At 45.4% G+C, this 27,689-nt stretch overlaps 1 protein-coding gene across 3 annotated transcripts in view; it reads left to right on the forward strand.

The window, feature by feature from the left end:
* The window catches only part of NBEAL2 (neurobeachin like 2), a 246,062-nt gene that overhangs the window by 129,078 nt on the left and 89,295 nt on the right, over nucleotides 1–27,689 (forward strand). For 2 of the 3 annotated variants that reach the window (XM_040355232.1, XM_040355233.1), the window contains exons 10-19: nucleotides 223–300; nucleotides 10,601–10,684; nucleotides 12,720–12,818; nucleotides 13,282–13,856; nucleotides 17,138–17,270; nucleotides 17,525–17,644; nucleotides 21,196–21,517; nucleotides 26,056–26,138; nucleotides 26,384–26,476; nucleotides 27,337–27,508. In XM_040355232.1, the coding sequence (XP_040211166.1) occupies nucleotides 223–300; nucleotides 10,601–10,684; nucleotides 12,720–12,818; nucleotides 13,282–13,856; nucleotides 17,138–17,270; nucleotides 17,525–17,644; nucleotides 21,196–21,517; nucleotides 26,056–26,138; nucleotides 26,384–26,476; nucleotides 27,337–27,508 (1,759 nt within the window). The remainder of the gene's footprint in view (nucleotides 1–222; nucleotides 301–10,600; nucleotides 10,685–12,719; nucleotides 12,819–13,281; nucleotides 13,857–17,137; nucleotides 17,271–17,524; nucleotides 17,645–21,195; nucleotides 21,518–26,055; nucleotides 26,139–26,383; nucleotides 26,477–27,336; nucleotides 27,509–27,689) is intronic. The other variant, XM_040355234.1, reaches the window with a different exon arrangement.

The following is a 27,689-nucleotide window of genomic DNA, read 5'->3' on the forward strand; positions in this document are numbered from 1 at the left end:
TGTTAGAAATATGATGTCAGTCGCCCCCTTGTGGATGGAAATATAGGAATAAATTAAAGTTACCGATAAGCCTTGCTTGCCGTAATCTACCCTGGGGTGTGGGGAGGGGGGGGGGGCACATTCCTGATTGGACAAAAAGCCAAGCAAGGTTCTGTAGAGTCCCGGTACGGTGTTGAGTTCATCTCCGTCTTCATGTAACTTTTCCTAATCCCATTTTGACAGCTTTATTTGTGCAGTGGTCGCAGTGCGGAGGAGACCGATCTGACCACTCAGTTACTGACCGAGCATGACATCATGAAGGTATTCTATTGGTCTTTGTTTTCTCATGTGGGGCCCTTTAAAACATGTGCAATGGGGGTTTTGATGAAGCTCATGGGCGGGGTCGTGTAGAATCTGGGAAGGGAAGGGAGGAGGAGCCTCAGCTGACCGAAGCTCATAACTCATTGCTCATTGGCTCCCAGCTTGTGCCTAAAGGGTCACTCCGGCCAAAAGTAACGTGTCGGTTAAAGTGGTGGTTGGTGGGCTACCGTTTTTTTGAAGGACTATTGCATACCTTCCATGCTACCTGGATTTGTTCCTGCCCACCTTTTGGGTGTTTCCGCCGCACACCCACTATATGTTCCAACGCCTTCTGTTAAATTTACCTTAATATATGGTAAAAATCAAGCAGGAATAATGGGAACCCCTCAAAACCCGGGAACTTGGCACGGGGATGGTGGGAACCCCTCATAATGGCACAGCGGTTGTACAGACCCGGGAACTCGGCACAGGGATGGTGGGAACCTCTCATGGGCACAGCGGGTGTATAGACCAAGGAACTCGGCACAGGGATGGTGGGAACCCCTCATAATGGGCACAGCGGGTGTACAGACCTGGGAACTCAGCACAGGGATGGTGGGAACCCCTCATAATGGGCACAACAGCTGTACAGACCCGGCAACTTGGCACAAGGATGGTGGGAACCTCTCATAATGGGGCACAGTGGGTGTACAGACCCGGGAACTCGGCACAGGGATGGTGGGAACCTCTCATGGGCACAGCGGGTGTATAGACCAAGGAACTCGGCACAGGGATGGTGGGAACCCCTCATAATGGGCACAGCGGGTGTACAGACCTGGGAACTCAGCACAGGGATGGTGGGAACCCCTTATAATGGGCACAGCAGTTGGGTACATTACACCAATAATCTAGCTGAGAGATGAAGCAAGAAATTGTTGGGGGTTAACGCTCCAGTAGACGCCAAACACTGAAGAGTTCCCGCTTGGGTGGGCTGACCCTTTAGTAAGTTTGCATTGCCCAGGATTTGGGGACGACACTTATTTTTTATTTTTTACCTGTTTAATGTGTGGTACAGATGTGCAAAGATTGTTTTAAGTCGCTAATGAGCACTAACAAGATGTTGCTTTGACTGAGCGTCTGCGGTGCGCTGTGTGTGCTTTGCATGGTGTCGGTAAAACGCGTTGCCATTTCTTGAAGGTGATCAGGGGAGTCCGGGGAGTATCTGCAGCTCTACGCTGGTCCTTCGTCCTGCAGCTCTCAGCTCCTGGATTTCATTTGGGGGTTTGTTGGCATTGTGTGAAGTACCAAATTGGGTTGTAGGAGTCGCATTCAAGGACGGTAGGGATTTTTATTCTCCATCCAGGTCGGAGGTTGACCCCATTAACCCCCCCCCCCCCCCCAGGGCTGTCTTAATGAGAGGGCACACCTGGGCACTGCCCAGGGGCCCCAGTTGCAATGGGGGCCCCTGAACTTCCCCCAAAGCAGCTGGTCCTTGAGCCCACGCTGCCCCCAAAATTGGGGGCCCCATGATGGCACTGAGAGTGATAGATACACAGGGGGGGGGGGCAGTCTGCCTCCTACCTACTTGATGTCTGTTTACCTGCACTGTCGTCATTGTAGGGGCCCCAGAGCATTACTTTGCCCAGGGGCCCATGATGCTATTAAGAAGGCCCTGCCCCCCCCCTTCATCGTTATCATCACTGGGGTCGGTTAATTCCGCAGCTGCTTTTTTGCATACGACCACAGTAACTGCCGCAGCACATTTTATGAAGCTCAAGTGGGCACTCCCCAAGTTCTCTAACTGTTTAATATTTCCGGGTGGCCATGTTTTAGAGTCCAAAAACCAACGACTTGCGGCACAGAACGAAATTGCGATTCGTCGATTTGAATCTTATGTGCGCCTTTCTCAGAAGCTGTCCAATCAGCTTTTTTTCCCCTTGTAATGTGCATGTTCGGTATCTACCTGATCATTATTCCCTTATACATATGTTATAAATGTGACTTCATCATAGCAGGAGTTGTGGACGGTGTGTGGAATTTTTAGCCTTCGATTAAAAAACAAAACAAAAAAAAACATCAGTCCTACTGTGTCCTCCGTTTCCCTTTACAACACTTCACCCTTTTACACAGCACCCCTTTATAACCCCTTTACGCCACACAGCACCCCTTTACACCACATTGCGAACCCTTTACGCACCCTTTACACCACACAGAGCCTCTTTACACCACACAGTGCTCCTTTACACCCCCTTTACATCATGCAGTGCCCCTTTATACCACACAGTGCCCCTTTATACCCCCTTTACGCCACGCAGCACCCCTTTACACCACATTGTGAACCCTTTACGCATCCTTTACACCACGCAGAGCCCCTTTAAACCACACAGCACCCCTTTATACCCCCTTTACGCCACGCAGCGCCCCTTTACACCCCTTTACGCCATGCAGTGCCCCTTTACACCACATTGCAAACCCTGTACACACCCTTTACACCACACAGTGTCCCTTTTACACCCCCTTTACACCATGCAGCGCCCCTTTACGCCACGCAGCACCCCTTTACGCCTCGCAGCGGTGCCCCTTTACGCCTCGCAGCGGCGGCCATTTACAACCCGCAGAAGCGCCCTTTTACGCCTCGCTGAGCCCCTTTACACCACACTGCATCATTTTACACCCCCTTTACGCCTCGCAGCGGCGCCCCTTTACACCTTGCAGCAGCGCCCTTTTACGCCTCGCTGCGCCCCTTTACACCACACTGCATCATTTTACACCCCCTTTACGCCTCACAGCGGCGCCCCTTTACGCCTCGCTGCGCCCCTTTACACCACACTGCACCCTTTTACACCCCCTTTACACCATGCAGCGCCCCTGTACACCAGACTGCGCACCTGTACATCACACTGTGCCCCTTTACACCACAAAGTACTCCCATTACCCTGCGCAGTGCCCCTCTTTGCACAATATTGCGCTACTTCACACTACACCCCTTTACACCACACAGTGCCCCTTTACACTCACTCTTTGCACCCCCTTTAGCCCCATGCAGTGCCCCTTTAGACCCCCTTTACACCACACAGTGCCCCTTTAGACCACACTGCGCCCCTTTACATCACACAGTGCCCCTTTATACCCCCTTTGCACCACATTGGGCCACTTTACACCACACTACACCCCTTTACACCACACAGTGCCCCTTTTACACTCACCCTTTGCACCCTCTTTACACCACACAGCACCCCTTTAACCCCATGCAGTGCCCCTTTACACCCCCTTTACACCACGCAGTGCCCCTTTTTAATAAAAGCCCTCCCTGCACAGTCCTATGGTACCTTTTGGCAGGGCAGAGGCACTAATCATCCTGGGGTGGGTTTATACCTTTTTTAATGTTCATTTTTATGTGGTGGTATTCAGTAGTTTTCCTTTTTTTTATTTTTTATATAACCAGTCAGCTTCCAGCTTTCATTTTTGCTTTCTAGCGGTGTGTGTGGCAGAAAGAAAGGATTGTTTGCTTTTGCAGCGCCAGTTTTCCTTTCCTTTTGGAGCTTTTATAGCACCCCCTCCCTTTCCTCATACCTGGATGGGCGGTGGCGGCGGCAGCGGAGGTAAACACGCAGTGTAAACAGCTCGTTATTTGGGTATGGCAGGCCAGGCTCATATAGCATGTCCTCTGGGTAATCCTGACTCGCCTTCACCAACCGGCCGGACTGGTTCTGTGCCGTCACCTCCGTGTGACTCCCGGGCAGATCCCAGGATTAGTGATGCTTGGCGGCACTTTGTTTTTTTTGGTGTCTTGTTTTATCTTTTGATCTTTCTCCATCCTGCAGAATTAGCGCCATGTGATAGTCTGCGTGTACTGTACAGCGCCGGCGGTTCTGTGCCGCACCCGCTATCTCCTGCTTTGTAATCCAAAACCACTTTTGTTGCATTTAAGTATTGCTAACCCCAAATTGGATGACCTTTTCGTTTTGCTAAAGCATCATAATCCCTTAGCAAATTTCTCATGCACTCGCTTCAGCTGCAGGTTATTGCTCTGGACCAGTTTCCCAATAGTGACAATGGTGGGCCGTTCTTGGGCAATGTGTGTCGGTGCAGCCACTTGTGGTCCCCAGCAGGTGCCAGATCACCCCCAATTCCTCAGATGCCCCCCCCCCCTCCCCCAAATTCCTGCATCTTCAGACCTCATATCACCTCCCATTTCCAACACCTTTACATCTTGTATTGGGCATCACTGGGGTTGTAGAGGCCCTTGTAATGGGCCTCACTGGGGCCACAGGGGTACTTGTAATGGGCCTCACTGGGGCCACAGGGGTACTTGTAATGGGCCTCACTGGGGTCACAGGGGTACCTGTAATGGGCATCACTGGGTTCGTATAGGTTATTGTAATGGGCATCACTGTGGTTGTAGAGGACCTTGTAATGGCCATCACTGGGGTCACAGGGGTATTTATAATAGGCATCACTGGGGTCATATAGGTTCTTGTAATGGGCATCACTGGGGTCGTATGGGTTGTTGTACATGCCATCACCAGGGTCGTAGAGGTTCTTCTAATGGGCATGACTGGGTTTGTAGAGGTTTTAGTAATGGGCATCACGGGAGTCGTGGAATTTCTTGTAATGGGCATCACGGGAGTTGTAGAATTTCTTGTAATGGGCATTAAGGGTGTCGTAGAGGCTCTTGCAATGGGCATCACTAAGGTCATAGAAGTTTCCTGTAATGGGCATCGCTGGGGTCACAGAGGTGGTTGTAATGGGCCTCACTGGGGTCCCTGTAATAGGCATCACTGGGTTTGTATAGGTTCTTGTAATGGGCATCACTGTGGTTGTTTAGGTTCTTGTAATGGGCATCACTGTGGTTGTAGAGGACCTTGTAATGGGCATCACTGTGGTTGTAGAGGACCTTGTAATGGGCATCACTGTGGTTGTAGAGGACCTTGTAATGGGCATCACTGGGGTCACAGGGGTACTTGTAATAGGCATCTCTAGGGTCATATGGGTTCTGGTAATAGGCATCACTGGGGTTGTTGTACATGCCATCACCAGGGTCATAGAGGTTCTTCTAATGGGCATGACTGGGTTTGTAGAGGTTTTCGTAATGGGCATCACAGGAGTCGTGGAATTTCTTGTAATGGGCATCACAGGAGTTGTAGAATTTCTTGTAATAGGCATTAAGGGTATCGTAGAGACTCTTGCAATGGGCATCACTAAGGTCATAGAAGTTTCCTATAATGGGCGTTGCTGGGGTCACAGAGGTGGTTGTAATGGGCATTGCTGGGGTCACAGAGGCGGTTGTAATGGGCATCGCTGGGGTCACAGAGGCGGTTGTAATGGCCATCGCTGGGATCACAAAGGCGGTTGTAATGGGCATCGCTGGGGTCACAGAGGCGGTTGTAATGGGCATCGCTGGGGTCACAGACGGTTGTAATGGGCATCGCTGGGGTCACAGAGGTGGTTGTAATGGGCATCGCTGGGGTCACAGAGGTGGTTGTAATGGGCATCGCTGGGGTCACAGAGGTGGTTGTAATGGGCTTCGCTGGGGTCACAGAGGTGGTTGTAATGGGCTTCGCTGGGGTCACAGAGGTGGTTGTAATGGGCTTCGCTGGGGTCACAGAGGTGGTTGTAATGGGCATCGCTGGGGTCACAGAGGTGGTTGTAATGGGCTTCGCTGGGGTCACAGAGGTGGTTGTAATGGGCTTCGCTGGGGTCACAGAGGTGGTTGTAATGGGCTTCGCTGGGGTCACAGAGGTGGTTGTAATGGGCTTCGCTGGGGTCACAGAGGGTGGTTGTAATTGGCTTCGCTGGGGTCACAGAGGGTGGTTGTAATTGGCTTCGCTGGGGTCACAGAGGTGGTTGTAATGGGCTTCGCTGGGGTCACAGAGGTGGTTGTAATGGGCATCGCTGGGGTCGCAGAGGTGGTTGTAATGGGCTTCGCTGGGGTCACAGAGGTGGTTGTAATGGGCTTCGCTGGGGTCACAGAGGTGGTTGTAATGGGCTTCGCTGGGGTCACAGAGGGTGGTTGTAATTGGCTTCGCTGGGGTCACAGAGGGTGGTTGTAATGGGCTTCGCTGGGGTCACAGAGGTGGTTGTAATGGGCTTCGCTGGGGTCACAGAGGTGGTTGTAATGGGCATCGCTGGGGTCGCAGAGGTGGTTGTAATGGGCTTCGCTGGGGTCGCAGTGGTGGTTGTAATGGGCTTCGCTGGGGTCACAGAGGTGGTTGTAATGGGCTTCGCTGGGGTCACAGAGGTGGTTGTAATGGGCATCGCTGGGGTCGCAGAGGTGGTTGTAATGGGCTTCGCTGGGGTCGCAGTGGTGGTTGTAATGGGCTTCGCTGGGGTCACAGAGGTGGTTGTAATGGGTATTTTGGTGTCATAAAGGTTCTTGTATTGGGCATCACAGAGGTGGTTGCAATGGGCATCGCTGGGGTCACAGAGGTGGTTGTATTGGGTATTTTGGTGTCCTAAAGGTTCTTGTATTGGGCATCACTGGGGTGTAGAGGTCCCGAATTGGCCATTATTGTGATCATAGACATTCTTGTAGTGGACATTTTGTAATTTTTTGTTTTGAACTTTTATGATCTGGAGAAATAAATGGTAGAAAAGGAAGATGAATGTAGCAAAGTGCGGGAATTTTTAAATGCAAAAGAGAAATGGATACAATTCGTTTTCCTCCTTCATTGTAAATTCTGAGAAGAACTCATCTGAACATTTCCATTTGTATCCTTTGACAGTCAAGCGTGCCGTTTTTTATATTTCTGCACCTACCAGTGGCGATCATGGGGGCCACATTCATGGAGTGCAATGACACAAAGACCAACGTGTTCTATACCGCGTACCGTAGCAGTCTTCACATCCTGTAATCGGTTTATGCCGATCTCTCTTTTTACCTCTGCCCGTTATCCGCTTGTTGGAAGTGTCAGACTCCTCTCCAGCCCCAGGAGATGTCTCCTCGTCACCGTCTTGTAGTCTAGTCTGTGACACCATGGGATGCAGGGAGTGAATATAGATACCCCCCCCCCCAACCTCCCAAGGGGGGCAATTATCCACTCACCAGATGTGCCAGTCACCGGAATTCCCATCCCTCCCAGCACACGGTCCTCCCCGTGTGTACCCGTCATGTCATCGTTAACTACCGCTCTGCCCGGGGGGGGGGCATCCAGTGATCACAGCGATCGGTGACAGTTCTGAGACAGCTATTTATAAATAAAAGAGGTCTCTGACCACCTGAGTACACAAAAGGGCAAAACGTACTATAGCCATCAGATTGTATGAAATATAAACAATATATATATTTTTTTTAAATAAATAACGGGGTCCTAAAAAATAAAATTAAACTTGAAGTACCCCCACACCATCTGTATGCTCAAAAAACTGACCACCAATGATACCACAGCATGTCATTTATATAATATGATACTGTACAGAATATAAAAACACCACCACCATATATCGGATGAAATATATGTAATACAAAAACACCACCACAGTAGTGAAAACACCAAAATAGCATAAAACCTATATAACATCAATTATAAACAGGGCTTTTTTTCTGGGGGAACTTGGGGGAACTGAGTTCCACCATCTCTGGCTCAGACCCTTTGGTGCCTGCTCACCACAATCACTTGTAAACACACAAGTCTGGTTTCTTTGTTTACAAGTGACAGCTCTGCACTCTGTGTGTAACCCCCCTGAACTCTGCACTCTGAATGTTATGCAATCCTGGTATTTAATGCCCCTTTACGACCCTTCTACTGTTTGTGAAATCTGAACGGGGTCGTGATTGAGTTCCTGCACCTATTTTCTGAGAAAAAAAGCTCAGATTATAAATAATATAAAATATACACCACCACGGTGTATAATATATAGAACATAACACCAAAATGGTGTAGAACCTATACAATATAAATTAATATAAAGTATATATAATATAAGAACACTACAACAGTGTATCGCATATATAGCATACATTATATATCATTTTAAAACGCCACAATGCATGACATATATAATATGTTATACACTGTAGTGGTGTTCTTATAGTACATATATTGTATGTTATATCTGTTCTACACTGTAGTGGTGTTCTTGGAGTACGTATATTCTATATGTTATAATTATAAGAACACCACCACGGTGTATCGCATAGATGGTATAGATGAAATATAATATAAAATCACCACCACAATATAAAACATATTATACATGCTATACACTGTAGTGATGGTCTTATTGTACATATACTATAAAATATATGTTGTATGTATGAGTTCTTGTATGACATGTATTTTACATTATATATGTTATAAAATATATGTACTATAAGAACACCACTACAGTGTATATAATATATATAATATTTTTATATATATATATAAATATATATATATATATATATACACACACAGTGCCTTGCGAAAGTATTCGGCCCCCTTGAACTTTGCGACCTTTTGCCACATTTCAGGCTTCAAACATAAAGATATAAAACTGTAATTTTTTTTTTGAAGATTCAACAACAAGTGGGACAAAAAAAAACTGAAAAATTGGGCGTGCAAAATGATTCAGCCCCCTTAAGTTAATACTTTGTAGCGCCACCTTTTGCTGCGATTACAGCTGTAAGTCGCTTGGGGTGTCTCTATCGGTTTTGCACATCGAGAGACTGAAATTTTTGCCCATTCCTCCTTGCAAAGGAGTTTTCAGTTCTTTCCACAGATTCTCGATTGGATTCAGGTCTGGACTTTTCCTTGGCCATTCTAACACCTGGAATGGCCTGTTTATTTGTGAACCATTCCATTGTAGATTTTGCTTTATGTTTTGGATCATTGTCTTGTTGGAAGACAAATCTCCGTCCCAGTCTCGGGTCTTCTGCAGACTCCATCAGGTTTTCTTCCAGAATGGTCCTGTATTTGGCTCCATCCATCTTCCCATCAATTTTAACCATCTTCCCTGTCCCTGCTGAAGAAAAGCAGGCCCAAACCATGATGCTGCCACCACCATGTTTCACAGTGGGGATGGAGTGTTCAGGGTGATGAGCTGTGTTGCTTTTACGACAAACATAACGTTTTGCATTGTTGCCAAAAAGTTGGATTTTGGTTTCATCTGACCAGAGCACCTTCTTCCACATGTTTGGTGTGTCTCCCAGGTGGCTTGTGGCAAACTTTACACAACACTTTTTATGGATATCTTTAAGAAATGTCTTTCTTCTTGCCACTCTTCCATAAAGGGCAGATTTGTGCAGTATACAGGGACTGATTGTTGTCCTACGGACAGAGTCTCCCACCTCAGCTGTAGTGGTGGTCTTCTACATATTTTTTGTATTGTATATGTTATACACTGTAGTGGTGTTCCTATTCAACATATATTTTATATACCACCACAGTGTATTGCATATATACCGGTAGTATAAATGAAATAAAATATAAATATACCACCATGATGTAAAAGACATTATATATGTTAAACACCGTAATGGTGGTGTTATGTTGCATGTATTTTATATGTTATACACCGTAGGAGTGTTATTATATTCTGTTATATACTGTATATTGTATAGGAACACTAGCACAGTGTATCGCATATATAAAAATGATAATAAACACTACAGTGCAGAACATATGTATGTGTGTGTATATATATATATATATATATATATATATATATATATATATATATATATATATATATATATATATATATATATATATATATATATATATATACATACATACATATGTAATATACTAAATATATGCCAGGAAATCACCTTGTATTATCTATGTATACCTGCACTGGTTGTGAAATAGGCCCCCCCTCCCCCGTTCCCCATGTATAATCTCTGATAAACCTTGGATGGTGTTTTGGGAACACCTTATGAGATCTACCTACTATTTATCAGGTCTGGGATGCCCATATTGGAAACTCTATGCAGTAATCCTCACCCGCGTCTCCACCCACATTACAGAAAGTGATACATAATGTAGATATAGGGGGGAGGGAAAGTGACTGGCATGAGGCTGCAGTCCCGGCATGGCTTCTTCAGTCCTAAATAGGAACAGATATATACATGAATGGGTCTTGGTATCTGGAGGTGTATTTGGGCTTTTCTTACTTTTACGTCATGAGCGGTTGGTGGGTCCATGGTGGTGTATTACGAGGTGGCATGGTTTGCATGTGGCAGTGGGTGAAGGGCCGGGGGGGGGGGCTGGGTGTGGGTTGTCTGATTTATGGTGTTGGGGTGTTTCGGCATGTTTGATATTGATTGGTGGTGGTCTTCCCGAGTCACCAAGTAGTCCTCTTCAGGTCAGTTATTCCTCCTCTTTTTACTGTTTAGGTCATCGACTCTGATTCAGATTCCATCACGGTCAACGCCATCAGCGTTCTGACCTCCATCATGAGGAATTCTCCATCTGCCAAGGTGAGTCTGTCTGCTGTATGTCTGCAAATCCGAGATTTCCACCCCGAGACACCTAGACTACGTTCCCACACAGTAGTTTGTGTCTCTGCCCCTCCCACAATGGTGAGATTTCCTGCAGTAGTTTGTGTCTCTGCCCCTCCCACAATGGGGAGATTCCCTGCAGTAGTTTGTGTCTCTGCCCCTCCCACAATGGTGAGATTTCCTGCAGTAGTTTGTGTCTCTGCCCCTCCCACAATGGTGAGATTTCCTGCAGTAGTTTGTGTCTCTGCCCCTCCCACAATGGTGAGATTTCCTGCAGTAGTTTGTGTCTCTGCCCCTCCCACAATGGGGAGATTTCCTGCAGTAGTTTGTCTCTGCTCCTCCCACAATGGGGAGATTTCCCTGCAGTAGTTTGTGTCTCTGCCCCTCCCACAATGATGAGAGTTCCTGCAGTAGTTTGTGTCTCTGCCCCTCCCACAATTAGATTTCCTGCAGTGATTTGTGTCTCTGCCCCTCCCACAATGGCGAGATTTCCCTGCAGTAGTGTGTGTCTCTGCCCCTCCTACAATTAGATTTCCTGCAGTGATTTGTGTCTCTGCTCCTCCCACAATGGTGAGATTTCCTGCAGGAGTTTGTGTCTCTGCCCCTCCCACAATGGTGATATTTCCCTACAGTAGTTTGTGTCTCTGCCCCTCCCACAATGGGGAGATTTCCTGCAGTAGTTTGTGTCTCTGCCCCTCCCACAATGATGAGATTTCCGGCAGTAGTTTGTGTCTCTGCCCCTCCCACAATGCTGAGATTTCCCTGCAGTAGTTTGTGTCTCTGCCCCTCCCACAATGGCGAGATTTCCCTGCAGTAGTTTGTGTCTCTGCCCCTCCCACAATGAGATTTTCCAGCGGTAGTTTGTGTCTCTGCCCCTCCCACAATGGGAAGATTTCCTGCAGTAGTTTGTGTCTCTGCCCCTCCCACAATGGGGAGATCTCCTGCAGTAGTTTGTGTCTCTGCCCCTCCCACAACGGTGAGATTCCCTGCAGTAGTTTGTGTCTCTGCCCCTCCCACAATGGCGAGATTCCCTGCAGTAGTTTGTGTCTCTGCTCCTCCCACAATGGGGAGATTTCCTGCAGTAGTTTGTGTCTCTGCCCCTCCCACAATGGGGAGATTTCCCTGCAGTAGTTTGTCTCTGCTCCTCCCACAATGGGGAGATTTCCCTGCAGTAGTTTGTGTCTCTGCCCCTCCCACAATGATGAGAGTTCCTGCAGTAGTTTGTGTCTCTGCCCCTCCCACAATGATGAGAGTTCCTGCAGTAGTTTGTGTCTCTGCCCCTCCCACAATTAGATTTCCTGCAGTGATTTGTGTCTCTGCCCCTCCCACAATGGCGAGATTTCCCTGCAGTAGTGTGTGTCTCTGCCCCTCCTACAATTAGATTTCCTGCAGTGATTTGTGTCTCTGCTCCTCCCACAATGGTGAGATTTCCTGCAGGAGTTTGTGTCTCTGCCCCTCCCACAATGGTGATATTTCCCTACAGTAGTTTGTGTCTCTGCCCCTCCCACAATGGGGAGATTTCCTGCAGTAGTTTGTGTCTCTGCCCCTCCCACAATGATGAGATTTCCGGCAGTAGTTTGTGTCTCTGCCCCTCCCACAATGGGGAGATTTCCTGCAGTAGTTTGTGTCTCTGCCCCTCCCACAATGGGGAGATTTCCTGCAGTAGTTTATGTCTCTGCCCCTCCCACAATGGGGAGATTTCCTGCAGTAGTTTGTGTCTCTGCCCCTCCCACAATGGGGAGATTTCCTGCAGTAGTTTATGTCTCTGCCCCTCCCACAATGGGGAGATTTCCTGCAGTAGTTTGTGTCTCTGCCCCTCCCACAATGGGGAGATTTCCTGCAGTAGTTTATGTCTCTGCCCCTCCCACAATGGGGAGATGTACCTGCAGTAGTTTGTGTCTCTGTCCCTCCCACGATGGGGGGGGGGGGTGACTCCATCATTTGGCTCAGGGATGCTCTCAGTCGATGGGTAGGACTTGAAATCGATATCGCTAACTTTCTTCTCCTCCTGTAGGAAGTTTTCAAAGAGCGGATTGGCTACTCGCATCTCTACGAGGTTCTGAAGAGCCGTAGTCAGCCGACCAGGCCCCTCCTCCAGCAGCTGCTGAGCATGGTAAATATTAGGGGTTGTAATGGAGACCACAGTGGGCACCACGGGCCTGTTTTATACGAAAGATGAGATTGAGTAATGAAGAAAGCTATCCTCGGCATCCCTTTAGATGTGCATTGTAGAGTAAAATTAGGTGGTGGGGAGGCAACATATCACCTCCTCACTGGCTGACCCCATATGGGCCTTCTGCACATCTGAACCCTTTTGAGTGTAATCAGTCAACTGATCAGCAGATTGCACAGCTTAAATCTGCAGTACCCAGAAGACAGCAGGGATGCACGTCTAAAGGGATGCTGAGGATGTGTTCTTTCACTCAGAAAATATTCTGGGAAGACCAGCAGACACAGTGATGTCCCAAAGTGGGTTCTCTGCATAAGTTGCTGTACAGGGGCCACAGATGGAAGAACACTTTGCTGGTGGACCAGTTCATTAGGTCTTTGTCTGCTCTCTCTGTCTCCCCCTGCAGGCCCTGGAAGGTGTTTACAATCCGGATTACATTGGCTGCATAGAGAACGAGCAGCCGCTGCTCATCCTGGTCCAGTGGATCCCAGAACTGGCTCCCAGGGACCTCCAGATTTTGGTGTCGGAGAGGCTGAATCAGATCTGCGGCGACTCCCTGCGGAACCGCATGACGTGCGTCCAGGCCGGGATGGTCGGCCACATCCTGGCGGCGCTGGACAGCGGGAAGGAGCTGGACGCCAAATGCGCAGAAAACCTGATCCGCCTCCTGCAGGTGCTGGGCCGCCTCTCCATCAAACCCACCGAGCTTCGGGAACTCCTCAAACTGCTCCGGACCGAGGGAGGCGGCGGCGCCCACCCCTACGCCACGCCGGTGATCCGGGCGCTGTCCGCCATGGCCAGGAGGGACGGGCCGGATCGGGCGCTGCAGTATTTCGATCTGACCCCCAGCATGTCCGGGATCATGGTGCCCACCATGCAGAAGTGGCCCGGCGCCGGCTTCGCCTTCCACGCCTGGGTGTGTCTGAACGACGACTTCAGGGAGGAGCCAACCACGGGGAGGAAACGCAAACAGCTCTATAGGTAAGGGAGACGCCGGAGCGCTGTACTGGCCCTTTAAATGTGTGTTTGTTTTTTGTTTGTTTTTTACTATTTCTGGAAATATTGTTTTTCTGTTTCAAAGACACAACAGTGAGAGAAAATCCCTCCAAAATTAATACTGATAATCTATAATAATAATGATAATATAATTATCATTATTATTTTTATTATTAATAATTATGTATTTATCATTATTACTATTATTAATATAATTATCATTATTATTTTATTATATATTAATAATGATAAAAAATAATTATTAATAATAAAATAATAAATGGTTTATGATAATACAGTACATAACAATGATACTAATGATACATAATAATTATCAATAGTAATAACAATTATTAAATAATGATAATATATAATAATAAAAAAGATAATTCATAATAAAAATATATTGGTCATTTTAATAATAATAATGATGATGATGCATAATAAATAAAACAATAATAATAATAGTGATGATGATATTAATAAATATTGATCATATATAATAATAAAAAAAATATAATTTTATTCATAAAAATGATAAAAAAAGATCATTTATAATAATAAAAATATATTAGTCATTTTAATAATAATGATGATAATGCATAATAAAACAATAAGAATAATAATAGTGATGATATTAATAAATAATGATTATACATTTTTATTATTATTATTATTAGATATTATTTTATTCATAAAAATGATAAAAAGAGATAATTCATAATAATAATAAAAATATATTAGTCATTTTAATAATAATGATGATAATGCATAATAAAACAATAATAATAATAATAGTGATGATATTAATAAATAATGATAATATATAATAATAATAATAATAATAATAATAATAATAAAAATGTATAATTTTATTCATAAAAATGATAAAAAGAGATAATTCATAATAATAATAAAAATATATTGGTCATTTTAATAATAATAATGATGATAATGCATAATAAATAAAACAATAATAATAGTGATGATGATGTTAATAAATAATAATAATACAAATGTATAATTCATAAAAATGATTAAAAGATAATTCATAATAATAATAAAAATATATTAGTCATTTTAATAATAATGATTATAATGCATAATAAAACAATAATAATAGTGATGATATTAATAAATAATGATAATATATAATAATAATAATAATAATAATAATAATAATAATAATAAAAATGTATAATTGTATTCATAAAAATTATAAAGATAATTCATAATAATAATAAAAATGTTAGTCATTTTGATAATGCATAATAAATAAAACAATACGAATAATAGTGATGATGATCTTAATAAATAATGATGATATATAATAATAATAATACAAATATATAATTTTATTCATAAAAATGATAAAAAAAAAATTCATAATAAAAATATATTAGTCATTTTAATAATGATGATAATGCATAATAAATAAAACAATAATAGTAATAGTGATGATATTAATAAATAATGATATTATTATTATAATATATTAATAATAATAATAATAATAAAAATTTATAGTTTTATTCATAAAATGATAAAAAAAAGATAATTCATAATAAAAATATATTAGTCATTTTAATAATAATGATGGTAATGCATAATAAATAAAACAATAAGAATAATAGCGATGATGATAATATTAATAATTAATGATAATATATAATAGTATTAAAAATAATTATATTCATAATAAAAACGAAGAATTAAAATGAAAACTAACAAATTTTTCGGCAGTGCGCGTCTCTTGCCTTGTATAGTACACCAAAAAAAAAAAAAAAATAGAATACTTTTACAATTAAAAGCTAAAGATAGTCATTCCTGGCATATTCAGGTTTTCATGCTATCCCTCACCTTGATTAGTACGTCTCCTTTTATTTGTCTCCTTTAGGTCAGTGTGCTCGGGCCTGAAACCTAAGGGGTCATATCCCTCTGGACAGGGCTGTGACTACAGGTCATGGGGGCCCCCCCCAGTGACCTCTCTGTGGCCCCCAGAAGTGTCCTCTGTAGCAATACACTTCATCTAGTAGTTTTTTTTAGGCCTTTTTTTTTTTTGAGCTACAAATCTTAGGCTAGGTGTTGGGATTTCTGGTTAGCAGCATTTGGGGTACATGGAGTACACGGGGTTAATTTGTGATTGGCCGCGCTGTAGTGGAAGTGAGAGTAATAATTACCCAGCTAAACAAATTCCCATTTATTACATATATAAACCAGGAGTGGGGGATGGGGTTCCACTATAATCCTAACGCCCTCCACATTGCAGACTTTGCTTCAACAGCCTCCCCAATAGGGGGCCCCCTCCCACCCCTCCACCCCCAGGGGCCCGATTTATAAGGCATGTGGCCCGCTAAAGGCTGCTTGGGGGGGGGGATCCCAAAATGTTATGTCCAGAATGTGAAGAAAGTGAGCAGATTAATTGCCATGAGGGGCTATATAACTGCCAAAATCAATATTTTCCCCCCAAAAAAACACAAATGATCAATTTTAACCTTAAAATAGACCCCCGGAGTGAATGCGGCTTCCTGCTGTTCAGCTGCATGTGAGGAGGAAGATGGCGCCACCTTGTGGTCTTTTGCTATATTGCAATTTTCCGCTTTTTATAGATACTGTATATTTATGTGTGTGTAATCCAACAAAATCAGGGGGGGTACAGGCATTACACCTGTAAGGGGCCTGATGGTCCCCGGGGGCCCAGCTGGTTATTATTTTTTTTGCATTACACCTGTAAGGGGCCCCAATGGTCCCCTTACAGGTTGGCCCCCCTCTGTTTTTTTTTTTTTTTGCCCGATGGTCCCCTCCGTTTTAAAAAAAAAAAAAACATTTTTTTTTATTGCATTACAACTGTAAAGGGCCCGATGGTCCCCAGGGTCCCGGCTGGCCCCCCTCCCGGGGTTTTTTTTTCCTTTTTTCTTTGCATTACACCTGATCGTCCCCTTGCAGGTTGGCCCCCCTCAGTTTTTTTTTTTTGCATTACACCTGTAAGGGGCCCCCTTACAGGCCCAGCCGGCCCCCTTCCCGGGTTTTTTATTTATTATTTGTATTTTTTTTTGCCCGATAGTCCCCTTACAGGCTGGCCCTCCTGGTTTTCTTTTTACATTTTTTTTTTGTTTATTTATTTTTTGCATTACACCTATAAGGGGCCCCTGCTTAAAGCTGTGTAAGGGGCCCCAAAATGTGTGATGGCTGCCCTGCTGACATAGACCGTGGTGTGTGTCCGGATCTCTCATGAAGTCTCCCTGTCTTGTCTTTTTTTCTTTTAGTTTTTTTGCAGGCAGCGGTACCGGATTTGAGGCGTTCTTCACCGCGGACGGGATGCTGGTGGTGGCGGTTTGTACCAAGAAGGAGTACATGACGGTGGCAGTCCCGGAATTGCACTTCAATGACTCGGTGTGGGTGAGTGTCTCCCCCTCGGCTGTCCACCCACCTGCTGCAGGGGGGGTAGCCAAGGCTACAGGGCTGACCCAAGTCCTCAGGCTAGTGACCACACACGTTACAATGCGATTTGTATAATTACATCTACTAACGATGTAACGTAAGGGGGCGCGGGTTGGGTTTGCCCAGGGGACTGCCAATATGGGATGCCGTTTGTCCCGTACAATGTGTGAGTCCTCCTGAAGGTGTCACCCTTTTCTGCTTCTGTCACCCAGCACTGCGTGGACATCGTTCACATCGCGGGACGCCGCCCCTTTGGGCAGAATATGGTGAACATCTACGCCGATGGGCATCTCAGGAAGGTGGCACAGCTTCGCTTCCCGTCACTCAATGAGGTGAGATTTTATTGCATGTCTATGGAATGCCGATGACGGCCCCAACCGCCGCCAATGTGAGCTGCAAGAGAATGCGATCCGCCTCTCTGCAGCCTCATTAAAAAAACATGTTTCTTTCGGTGACATCACAAGGGGGTCGGTGCCACCAGGTGACGTCGCCAGGTCGCTCCATCCAATACCTTTTTTAAAACTGTCAGCAGGCAGTCGGTGATTAGCCGTCGTCGCGGGCAGAGGTTTTTTCTTTTATTGGGTGTGGCGGCCTCCTTGACAATGGATCTAAATCGGGGTTTTTTATTTTGAAAAAAAAGAATTGTCAAAAACTTTTTTTTTTACACTTTTTTTTTTTGGTGAATGAGTAGGGGTAAAGTTATACCCCATACTCATTCACCTGGGGGGGAGGATGGGATCTGGCCCCTGCCCACTGTTCCCCACAAGCACTGTCCAGGGTTGTGGGAAAGAGGCCCTTGTCCCTATCAAGGTGGTCAAGGTGCTTTGGGATGGGGAGAGCGGAGCCCCTCACTCATCTCCTCCAGCCCCCGCCCCCTTCCAGGGTCTAGTATGGATTTTGGTATGGCCCCTAGGCCATTTTTTTTTTTTTTTGGCATGGGAGTTCCCCTCAAAATCCATCCAGACCTAAGGACCTGGTATGGATTTGAGGGGGGGGGACCTGGTATGGATTTAGGGGGGGACCCCATGCAGTATTTTATTTTTTAATTTTGGCATAGAATTTCCCTTAAAATCCATGCCAGACCCAAAGGGCCTGGTATGCAGGGGACCCCACGCTGTTTTTTTCTTTGCCTTTTTTTATAATTTTTTTGCCATTTCTTTTCTTTATTGTCCTTTTTTTTTTCTTTCTTTTTTTTTTTAATTCGCCTGTCTGTGGGTTGTATGCAGGGGGACCCCATGCTTTTTTTTCTTTTCTTTTTGCCTTTTTTTAATGACATTTTTTGCCTTTTTTTTCCCTCCTTTTTTTTTTTCTTCTTTTTCTTCCTTTTTTCTTTTTCTTCCTTTTTTCTTTTTCTTCCTTTTTTTTTTTTGCATTCAGCTGTCTGTGGGTTGTATGCATGGGGTGGGGGGACCCCACGCTGTACTTTTTTTTTTTTTTTTTCTCTTTTCTTTTTGCCTTTTTTCAATTACATTTTTAGCCTTTTTTTATTTTTCCTTTCTTTGTTCTTTTTTTTTTTTTTTATTCGGCTGTCTGTGGGTTGTATGCATGGGGTGGGGGGACCCCACGCTGTTCTTTTTTTTTTTTTTTTTTTTTTGCCTTTTTTTAATTACATTTTTTTTCCTCTTTTTTTTTTCTTCCTTTTTTTTTCTTTTTTTTTTTTTTTTTTTTTTTTTTTTTTATGCGGCTGTCTGTAGGTTGTATGCAGGGGGACCCCATGCTTTTTTTTTCTCTTCTTTTTGCCTTTTTTTAATAACATTTTTTGCCTTTTCTTTCTTCCTTTGTTGTCGTTTTTTCTTTTTTCATTCAGCTGTCTGTGGGTTGTATGCATGGGGTGGGGGGACCACACGCTGTTTTTTTTGTTTTTAATTGCCAGCTGTCTGTGGCGAAACCCGCTGACAGCTAATGAGCCATCGGTTGTTAAGTACACGGCGGCTGGCTTCCTGGCCCGCTCCTTAACAACTGTGCGCTCTGTGGGTGAACATATCCTGCAGAGCACACCGTGAATTTGGGTGTTTGGCAAACATCTGAACATGCGCTGTTTGGGGCTGAACCAATGCTCGGCCCGAACCTTTCAAAGTGATTTTTCTTTAAAGCGGGTATGGTCTTCGGGACTGGGCGTTCCTATTTGATTGACAGCCTTCCGACGGTCGCATACAGCGCGTCACGAGTTGCCGAACATTGGTGCGGCGCTATACGGCGCCTGCGCACCGACGTTCGGCTACTTTCGGAAACTGGTGACGCGATGTACGCGACGGTCGGAAGCCTGTCAATCAAGTAGGAACGCCCAGTCCCGCAGCCCATACCTGGAAGCGGCGGGAGAACATCTATCTCAAAAAAGGTAACTACTGCATTGATTTTAACCAAAACACCCGATTCTGCTTCCCGTATTTAGGCCCAATCTAATGTTAAAAATTGAGTTTTTGGGTGAACCTCCACTTTAAGATAAAGCATGGATAGATGGGGGGGGGGGGGGTAGTTTGTTTTGAATAATAATAATGAAATAAATCGTGTTTTTGGATTGTGGTGCTCGGATGCCGTGTAGTTTCACTTTTAATGTAATCTCAAAAGCCAATAAAAAAAATCCATGCCGATTGTCTTTGTTCAGGCACTTCCTGGGGTGACAACTGTCTCATAGTGATTCTCCTACGTTGTCACCCATTAGACACGTGCAATTAGTTTTTTAACTATTTTAGACAAATTTGTTCATTCTGATATATCCGAATTTTAGAATTTCCGAATTTTTCTGAATATTCGGAAATTGGAAAATTGGGGAAATTGAAAATTAGGAAATTTGAAAATTAGGAAATTTGGAAATGGGGGAAATTTGGAAAGGGGGGAAACTTGGAAATGGAGAAACTTGGAAATGGAGAAACTTGGAAATGGGGGAAATTTGGAAATGGAGAAATTTGGAAATGGGGGAAATTTGGAAATGGAGAAATTTGGAAATGGGGGAAATTTGGAAATGGAGAAATTTGGAAATGGGGGAAATTTGGAAATGGAGAAATTTGGAAATGGAGAAATTTGGAAATGGGGGAAATTTGGAAATGGAGAAATTTGGAAATGGGGGAAACTTGGAAATGGGGGAAACTTGGAAATGGGGGAAATTTGGAAATGGAGAAATTTGGAAATGGGGGAAACTTGGAAATGGGGGAAACTTGGAAATGGGGGAAACTTGGAAATGGGGGAAACTTGGAAATGGGGGAAACTTGGAAATGGGGAAACTTGGAAATGGGGGAAACTTGGAAATGGGGGAAACTTGGAAATGGGGGAAACTTGGAAATGGGGGAAACTTGGAAATGGAGAAATTTGGAAATGGGGGAAATTGCAAAATGTGAAATTCGAAAACCCGAAACGAATGGAACGTAACAAATTATTATTAAAAACGTATTATTATTTTGTTTCGGTTCCATTTGTTTAGATGTGGCATTTTCTATTTCGGATAATTCGCAACTTCAGCTAAATTCATATTTGTTCACTAACAGCCAAATTTGAAAGGAAATTCTAATACCTATAATTGAATTGTTTTTATTTTTTATTTTTGAATACTCCTTTCTTATTTTCGGATTTCCAAAATTCCAATTTTTTTTAATTTTCAACAAAAACAACAAACGAATGAAACGAAAACCAATGAATTTTTCGCCAGTGCACATGTCTATCGCCATGTCACATGCTCCTTTTGGCGGAGACCTCAAGTCATGCCAACACGTATTGATCATATCTCGTCCTCGGTTGTCGGGCAGCTGGTACAGAGCAAAGATGTGTAATTTCCTGTAATCTAAACATTTAATAATTAGAAATGTACTTTTGCTGAAACAATACGCTATATTTTCTTTTTTTTTTTCCCTGCCATCACCCATAATCCTCTCTGTTTCTCATTTGGCAGTCTTTCACATCTTGCTGTATCGGGTCAGCCGGCCACCGTACCACCACCACCGTCTCCACCTCTCCATCCCATACTCCGGACCTCACCTTCGCCTCACACTCGGCGCTCAGCCGTTCCCAGTCCTTCCCGGCCACCTCGGTGGGGCACAGCTGGGGGCTGAGCGGCACGCAGAACCCACGGGAGGGAATGGTGTCCACCATAGTAGCTGGAACCCAGGACACGGAGTGGGGCACACCTACATCACTGGAGGGCCATCTTGGCACTGTATCCATCTTCCATGATACCATCCAGCAGTCTCACGTGAAGGCCCTGTATTCGGCTGGTGGGTACCTAGTGTACATGATCTGTGTTACTAAGCAATAAGATCGGAACGAGCGTCAAATCTTTGAGTCCATTGAGGGACACAGGACATCATATACAGTTTCCGGGAGGTACAAGCTAGAGTTTTGCACTTCCCCAGTTCCTTAGTGTAGGAATTACTGGTGCCCCAGAACAATGGGGAGGTGCAGGTACGTATTCTTGATGTCCACTGAGGCCACAAGGTCTTCCAGATGGATGGAGGCCTATGACCGATCTGGTGGATTCCATGTGGAATTTCTAGATCTGGATGTGGACAGTCAGTGTAGATGATGATGGATGGAGTCTATGACAGACCTGGTGGATTCCATGTGGGATTTCTAGACCTGAGTGTAGATGGTGATGGATGGGGGCTTAAAGTAATGGATGGAGGCAATGACCGATCAGGTGGATTCCGTGTGGAATTTCTAGACCTGGATGTAGACCTTCTGTGTAGATGGTGATAGATGGAGTGTCTGACAGACCTGGTGGATTCCATGTGGGATTTCTAGACCTGGATGTAGACCGTGCAGATGGTAATGGATGGAGGTTATGACTGATCTGGTGGTTTCCATGTGGGATTTCTAGACCTGGATGTAGATCGTGTAGATGGTGATGGATGGAGGCTATGACAGATCTGGTGGGTTCTATGTGGAATTTCTAGACCTGGATGTAGACAATCAGTGTAGATGGTGATGGATGGGGGCTTGAAGTAATGGATGGAGGCAATGACCGATCTGGTGGATTCCATGTGGAATTTCTAGACCTGGATGTAGACCTTCTGTGTAGATGGTGATGGATGGAGTCTATGACAGACCTGGTGGGTTCCATGTGGAATTTCTAGTCCTGGATGTAGACAGTCGATGTAGATGGTGATGGATGGGGGCTTGAAGTAATGGATGGAGGCAATGGCCGATCTGGTGGGTTCCATGTGGAATTTCTAGTTTCAGATACAGACCACCTGTGTAGATGGTGATGGATGGAGTCTGACAGATCTGGATTCCATGTGGAATTTCTAGACCTGGCTGTGGACAGTCCTGGTGGATTCCATGTGGAATTTCAAGACCTGGATGTAGACAGTCAGTGTAGATGGTGATGGATGGAGTCTATGACAGGCCTGGTGGATTCCATGTGGAATTTCTAGACCTGGATGTAGACAGTCAGTGAAGATGGTGATGGATGGGGGCTTGAAGAAATGAGCGGAGGCCATGACCGATCTGGTGGATTCCATGTGGAACGTCTGTGCTCAAATGAAGACATCAAGGGCCATTTAGCAATATAACCAACCATTACCCTTGGTGGAAAGGTTTACCTAATTGGTCATCGTAACTGATACAAAGTGTTGCTCTATTATACCCATTAGAACCAAAGTCCTATCAAAATCGGGGGGACGTGTAGTGGATGAAGGAGTCGTGGAGTACAGTACTTGTGCTTCTTTCTATACCAGGATATTTTCCATTTGACCTGTATGATGGTTGGCACAGCCAACTTCCATGCCTTTTGTTAAGTCTACTTAGCTTCTGTAAAAATAAAAGTTAACAATCGCACAGAGCAGCCGGGAACCTCCTCTTTTCGGGTCCCCCGCTGGCGCTCCTGGCCCCTCCTCCCTGTCCAGTGCCCCCTGTGGGAAGCCGCTTCACATGGGGGCACCCCCCCATCCCCCGCATACTCGTCACCGGCTTTGATTGACAGCACTGGGAGCCAATGGCCCCAGCGAGACCCGGAAGTGAGGGGAGAGGAGATCTGCAGACTTGCGCGGTACCGGAACGAATGAGGTCTCTGGTAAGTAAGGGGGGCTGAGGGGGGCGATGCCGTCACCTAAACATTTTTTTACCTTAATGCGAGGAACGTTTTACAACCCCTTTAAACCACTTGCCGACCGCTGCACGCCGATAAACGTTGGCACAATGGCAGCGGTGGGCAAATGGACGTACAGGTATCTCCCCTTTAATTTGCACAGTGCCTGCGGGCCCCCGCGAACTCTGTGTTCGCCGGTAGCCCGCGATCGTGTCACGGAGCGGCAGAACAGGGAGATGCCGATGTAAACAAGGCATTTACCTGTTCGGCCTAGTGACAGGACATTGATCTAACGCTCCCTGTCACCAGGAGCAGTGATCAGTGTCATGTCACTCATAGCCACGCCCCCTCACAGTTGGAATCACTCCCTAGGACACACTTAACCCCTTGATCGCCCCCTAGTGGTTAACCCCTTCCCTGCCAGTGTCATTTACACAGTAATCGGTGCTTTTTTTTAGCACTGATCGCTGTATAAATGACAATGGTCCCAAAATAGCGTCAAAAGTGTCCGATGTGTCCGCCGCAATGTCGCAGTCACGATAAAAAAATTGCAGGTCGCCGCCATTACGAATAAAAAAAATAATAATAAAAATGCCATAAAACTATCTCCTATTTTGTAGACGCTATAACTTTTGCGCAAACCAATCAATATACGCTTATTGCAAAAAAAAAAATCCAAAAATATGTAGAAGAATACGTATCGGCCTAAAGTGAGAAAGACATTTTGTTTTTTTATATATTTTTTGGGGGATATTTATTATAGTTAAAAGTCAGAAATCTTGCTTTTTTTTCCTCAAAATTTCGCTTTTGTTTTTTAATAGCGCAAAAAATAAAAAACGCAGAGCTGATCAAATACCACCAAAAGTAATTTGTGGGGGGGAAAAAAGGGCGCCAATTTTGTTTGGGAGCCACGTCGCACAACCGCGCAATTGTCAGTTAAAGCGACGCAGTGCCGAATAGCAGAAAGTGCTCTGGTCAGGAAGGGGGGGGGGGGGGTAAGTTCTTCTGGGTCTGAAGTGGTTAATGACACTTTAAGAGTCTCTAAATTGGGCGCTTGCTCTAGCCTTCAGATTTTTAGGTACTGTAGGGCTTCCTAGGGGGCGTTTCCCAGAGCTTCTACCCAAGACTGTCCCAGAGCTTCTACCCAAGACTGTCCCAGAGCTTCTACCCAAGACTGTCCCAGAGCTTCTACCCAAGACTGTCCCAGAGCTTCTACCCAAGACTGTCCCAGAGCTTCTACCCAAGACTGTCCCAGAGCTTCTGCCCAAGAGGTAAAAAAAAATAAAAAATTCAGCCAATGAGAGGTTCAGAATTTAACATTTTGCGGTTTTGACCATTGGTTGAGGATGGGGAAAAAATGTAAAACCAAATGAATTATCCATATATGGGATAGGTGCACTTTCCACTGACATCCACAATGGGCCACCATTCCTCCCACTGACACCAGTGATGGGTCACTATTCCTCCCACTGACGCCAGTGATGGGTCACTATTCCTCCCACTGACGCCAGTGATGGGTCACAATTCCTCCCACTGACGCCAGTGATGGGTCACAATTCCTCCCACTGACGCCAGTGATGGGTCACAATTCCTCCCACTGACGCCAGTGATGGGTCACAATTCCTCCCACTGATGCCAGTGATGGGTCACAATTCCTCCCACTGACGCCAGTGATGGGTCACAATTCCTCCCACTGACGCCAGTGATGGGTCACAATTCCTCCCACTGACGCCAGTGATGGGTCTCAATTCCTCCCACTGACGCCAGTGATGGGTCTCAATTCCTCCCACTGACGCCAGTGATGGGTCTCAATTCCTCCCACTGACGCCAGTGATGGGTCTCAATTCCTCCCACTGACGCCAGTGATGGGTCTCAATTCCTCCCACTGACGCCAGTGATGGGTCTCAATTCCTCCCACTGACGCCAGTGATGGGTCTCAATTCCTCCCACTGACGCCAGTGATGGGTCTCAATTCCTCCCACTGACGCCAGTGATGGGTCTCAATTCCTCCAACTGACGCCAGTGATGGGTCTCAATTCCTCCCACTGACGCCAGTGATGGGTCTCAATTCCTCCCACTGACGCCAGTGATGGGTCTCAATTCCTCCCACTGACGCCAGTGATGGGTCTCAATTCCTCCCACTGACGCCAGTGATGGGTCTCAATTCCTCCCACTGACGCCAGTGATGGGTCTCAATTCCTCCCACTGACGCCAGTGATGGGTCTCAATTCCTCCCACTGACGCCAGTGATGGGTCTCAATTCCTCCCACTGACGCCAGTGATGGGTCTCAATTCCTCCCACTGACGCCAGTGATGGGTCTCAATTCCTCCCACTGACGCCAGTGATGGGTCACTATTCCCCCCACTGACGCCAGTGATGGGACACTATTCTTCCCACTGACGCCAATGATGGGACACTATTCCTCCCACTGACACCAATGATGGGACACTATTCCTCCCACTGACGCCAGGATCATTTCTAATCTAGTCCTTTCCCCCGTAATGTCTGGAGGACAGTAGACTGGCCCTTAGTTTAGAAAGTTTGGAGGCCCCTGTCATATATCATTGATCAGAACATTCGCTGAAGCATTTCAAGGAAATTTAAAGGGTTTATTTCTCTGGCTCTCTCTCTACTTTTCATATCAAGTGCTACTAATGGGGCATATTGAGATATTTTTGATGGTGACATTGTGTGTCGGGAATGACCGTCTTTCTTCCTTTCTGCAGGACCGAACTACGTGACGCCCTTCACCCCGGACAGCGAATTCCCCGACCTCGGTGCCAAACTCCTCCTCTTCTATACGCCGCAGGTACAGGATTCGGAGCCTGGTAGTCGGATTCCTGCACTTCCACTTTATAACACATTTAATGAATACAGAGAGGTTTCCTTTATATCTGCCTGGAGTTCAGCTTTACGCGGCTTTTTATATTCTATCTCGGCTTTCCGGGAAATCACAAATTTCCTCTTTTTATTTGGAAATCTTTACTTTGCATTAATGATATAAAGATGGATTCTTGTAGCTGAAAATTTGCCATCTGTTCTGTTATTTTTCAGGCTTCCAAAAACAATATCTGCTTGGACCTTTCCCCCAGCCATGCGTTGGACGGGAGGCTGACCGGTCACCGGGTCATCACCTGGGATGTGAAGGTACTTTATTAAAGATGGACGGGCTAAACATGTGCAATTCATTTAGTTCCGAGTTTCATTTTTTAACTAATTTTGACAAATTCGGTAATTCCAAAGGGCCAGATTCACAGAATAAGTACGCCGGAGTATCTGCTGATACTCCGGCGTACTTTCAAATTTGCCGCATCGTATCTTTATTTGTAATTCACAAACAAAGATACGACGGCTTTTGGCTAAGATCCGACAGGCGTACGGCTTCGTACGCCTTCGGATCTTAGGATGCAATACTTTGGCGGCCGCTGGGTGGAGATCGCTTCGTTTTCTGCGTTGGGTATGCTAATTAGCTGTTTACGGCGATCCACGAAGGTACGCGCGTTCGTCGCATTCGCGTCGCAAAATTACGGCTGTTAGGTGGTATAACAATAGACAGCCCATGTTAAAGTATGGCCGTCGTTCCCGCGGCGAATATCAAATTTTTTTTTTTTTCGTAAGTCGTCCGGGAATACGAAAGTACGTAACGCACGTCGCCGTTCAAAAAATTACGTCGGGGCGACGTCATTTCGCGCAAAGCACGGCGGGAAATTTCAAAATGGAGCATGCGCAGTACGTCAGGCGCGGGAACGCACCTAATTTAAATGGTACGCGCCCCATTTGAATTAGGCGAGCTTGCGCCGGACGGCTTTACGCTATACACTTTAAATCGTTGGTTATTTGAAGGAATCCCAACACCAGAGAAAACATGGCCGATACCATCGTAAACCTTCTTCCAAAAATGTATTTTGGGTTAAGTGACCGTCCCAACGCAGACTTCACAGGCGTGCCTCATTCCTTGATTCGTGTTGTGATATTTTCTGTCTCTCCTTTTTGGTTGTTTTTCGCAGGATGTGGTGAACTGCGTTGGCGGAATGGGCGTCGTCCTTCCTTTGCTCAACCAGGTGGCGTTACAGACCAAAGATGCTCCAGATGACCAGGAGACCCATGACCTGGTGGGCCCCGAACTCACCTCCTCCCAGAATGCCCATTCCATGCAGCTTCCTCTGGGGAAATCTTCAGGTGGGATATTTTGTGGTGTATATACCTGATGGGAAAGCTCGAGGTTCCAGTGGGTGGCATGAAGAATCCGTGGATTTATGTTTTCCATCATTTTTTTTTTTCTTTTTTTTTTAAATTGTATTTTGTGCGTGTACTCGAGAGGAGCCGGACTGCAGGAGTTGGGAGTAGGCAGCCTCCCCCA

The sequence above is a fragment of the Rana temporaria genome, chromosome 5, assembly GCF_905171775.1.
Source record: "Rana temporaria chromosome 5, aRanTem1.1, whole genome shotgun sequence".
Lineage (NCBI taxonomy): Eukaryota > Metazoa > Chordata > Amphibia > Anura > Ranidae > Rana > Rana temporaria.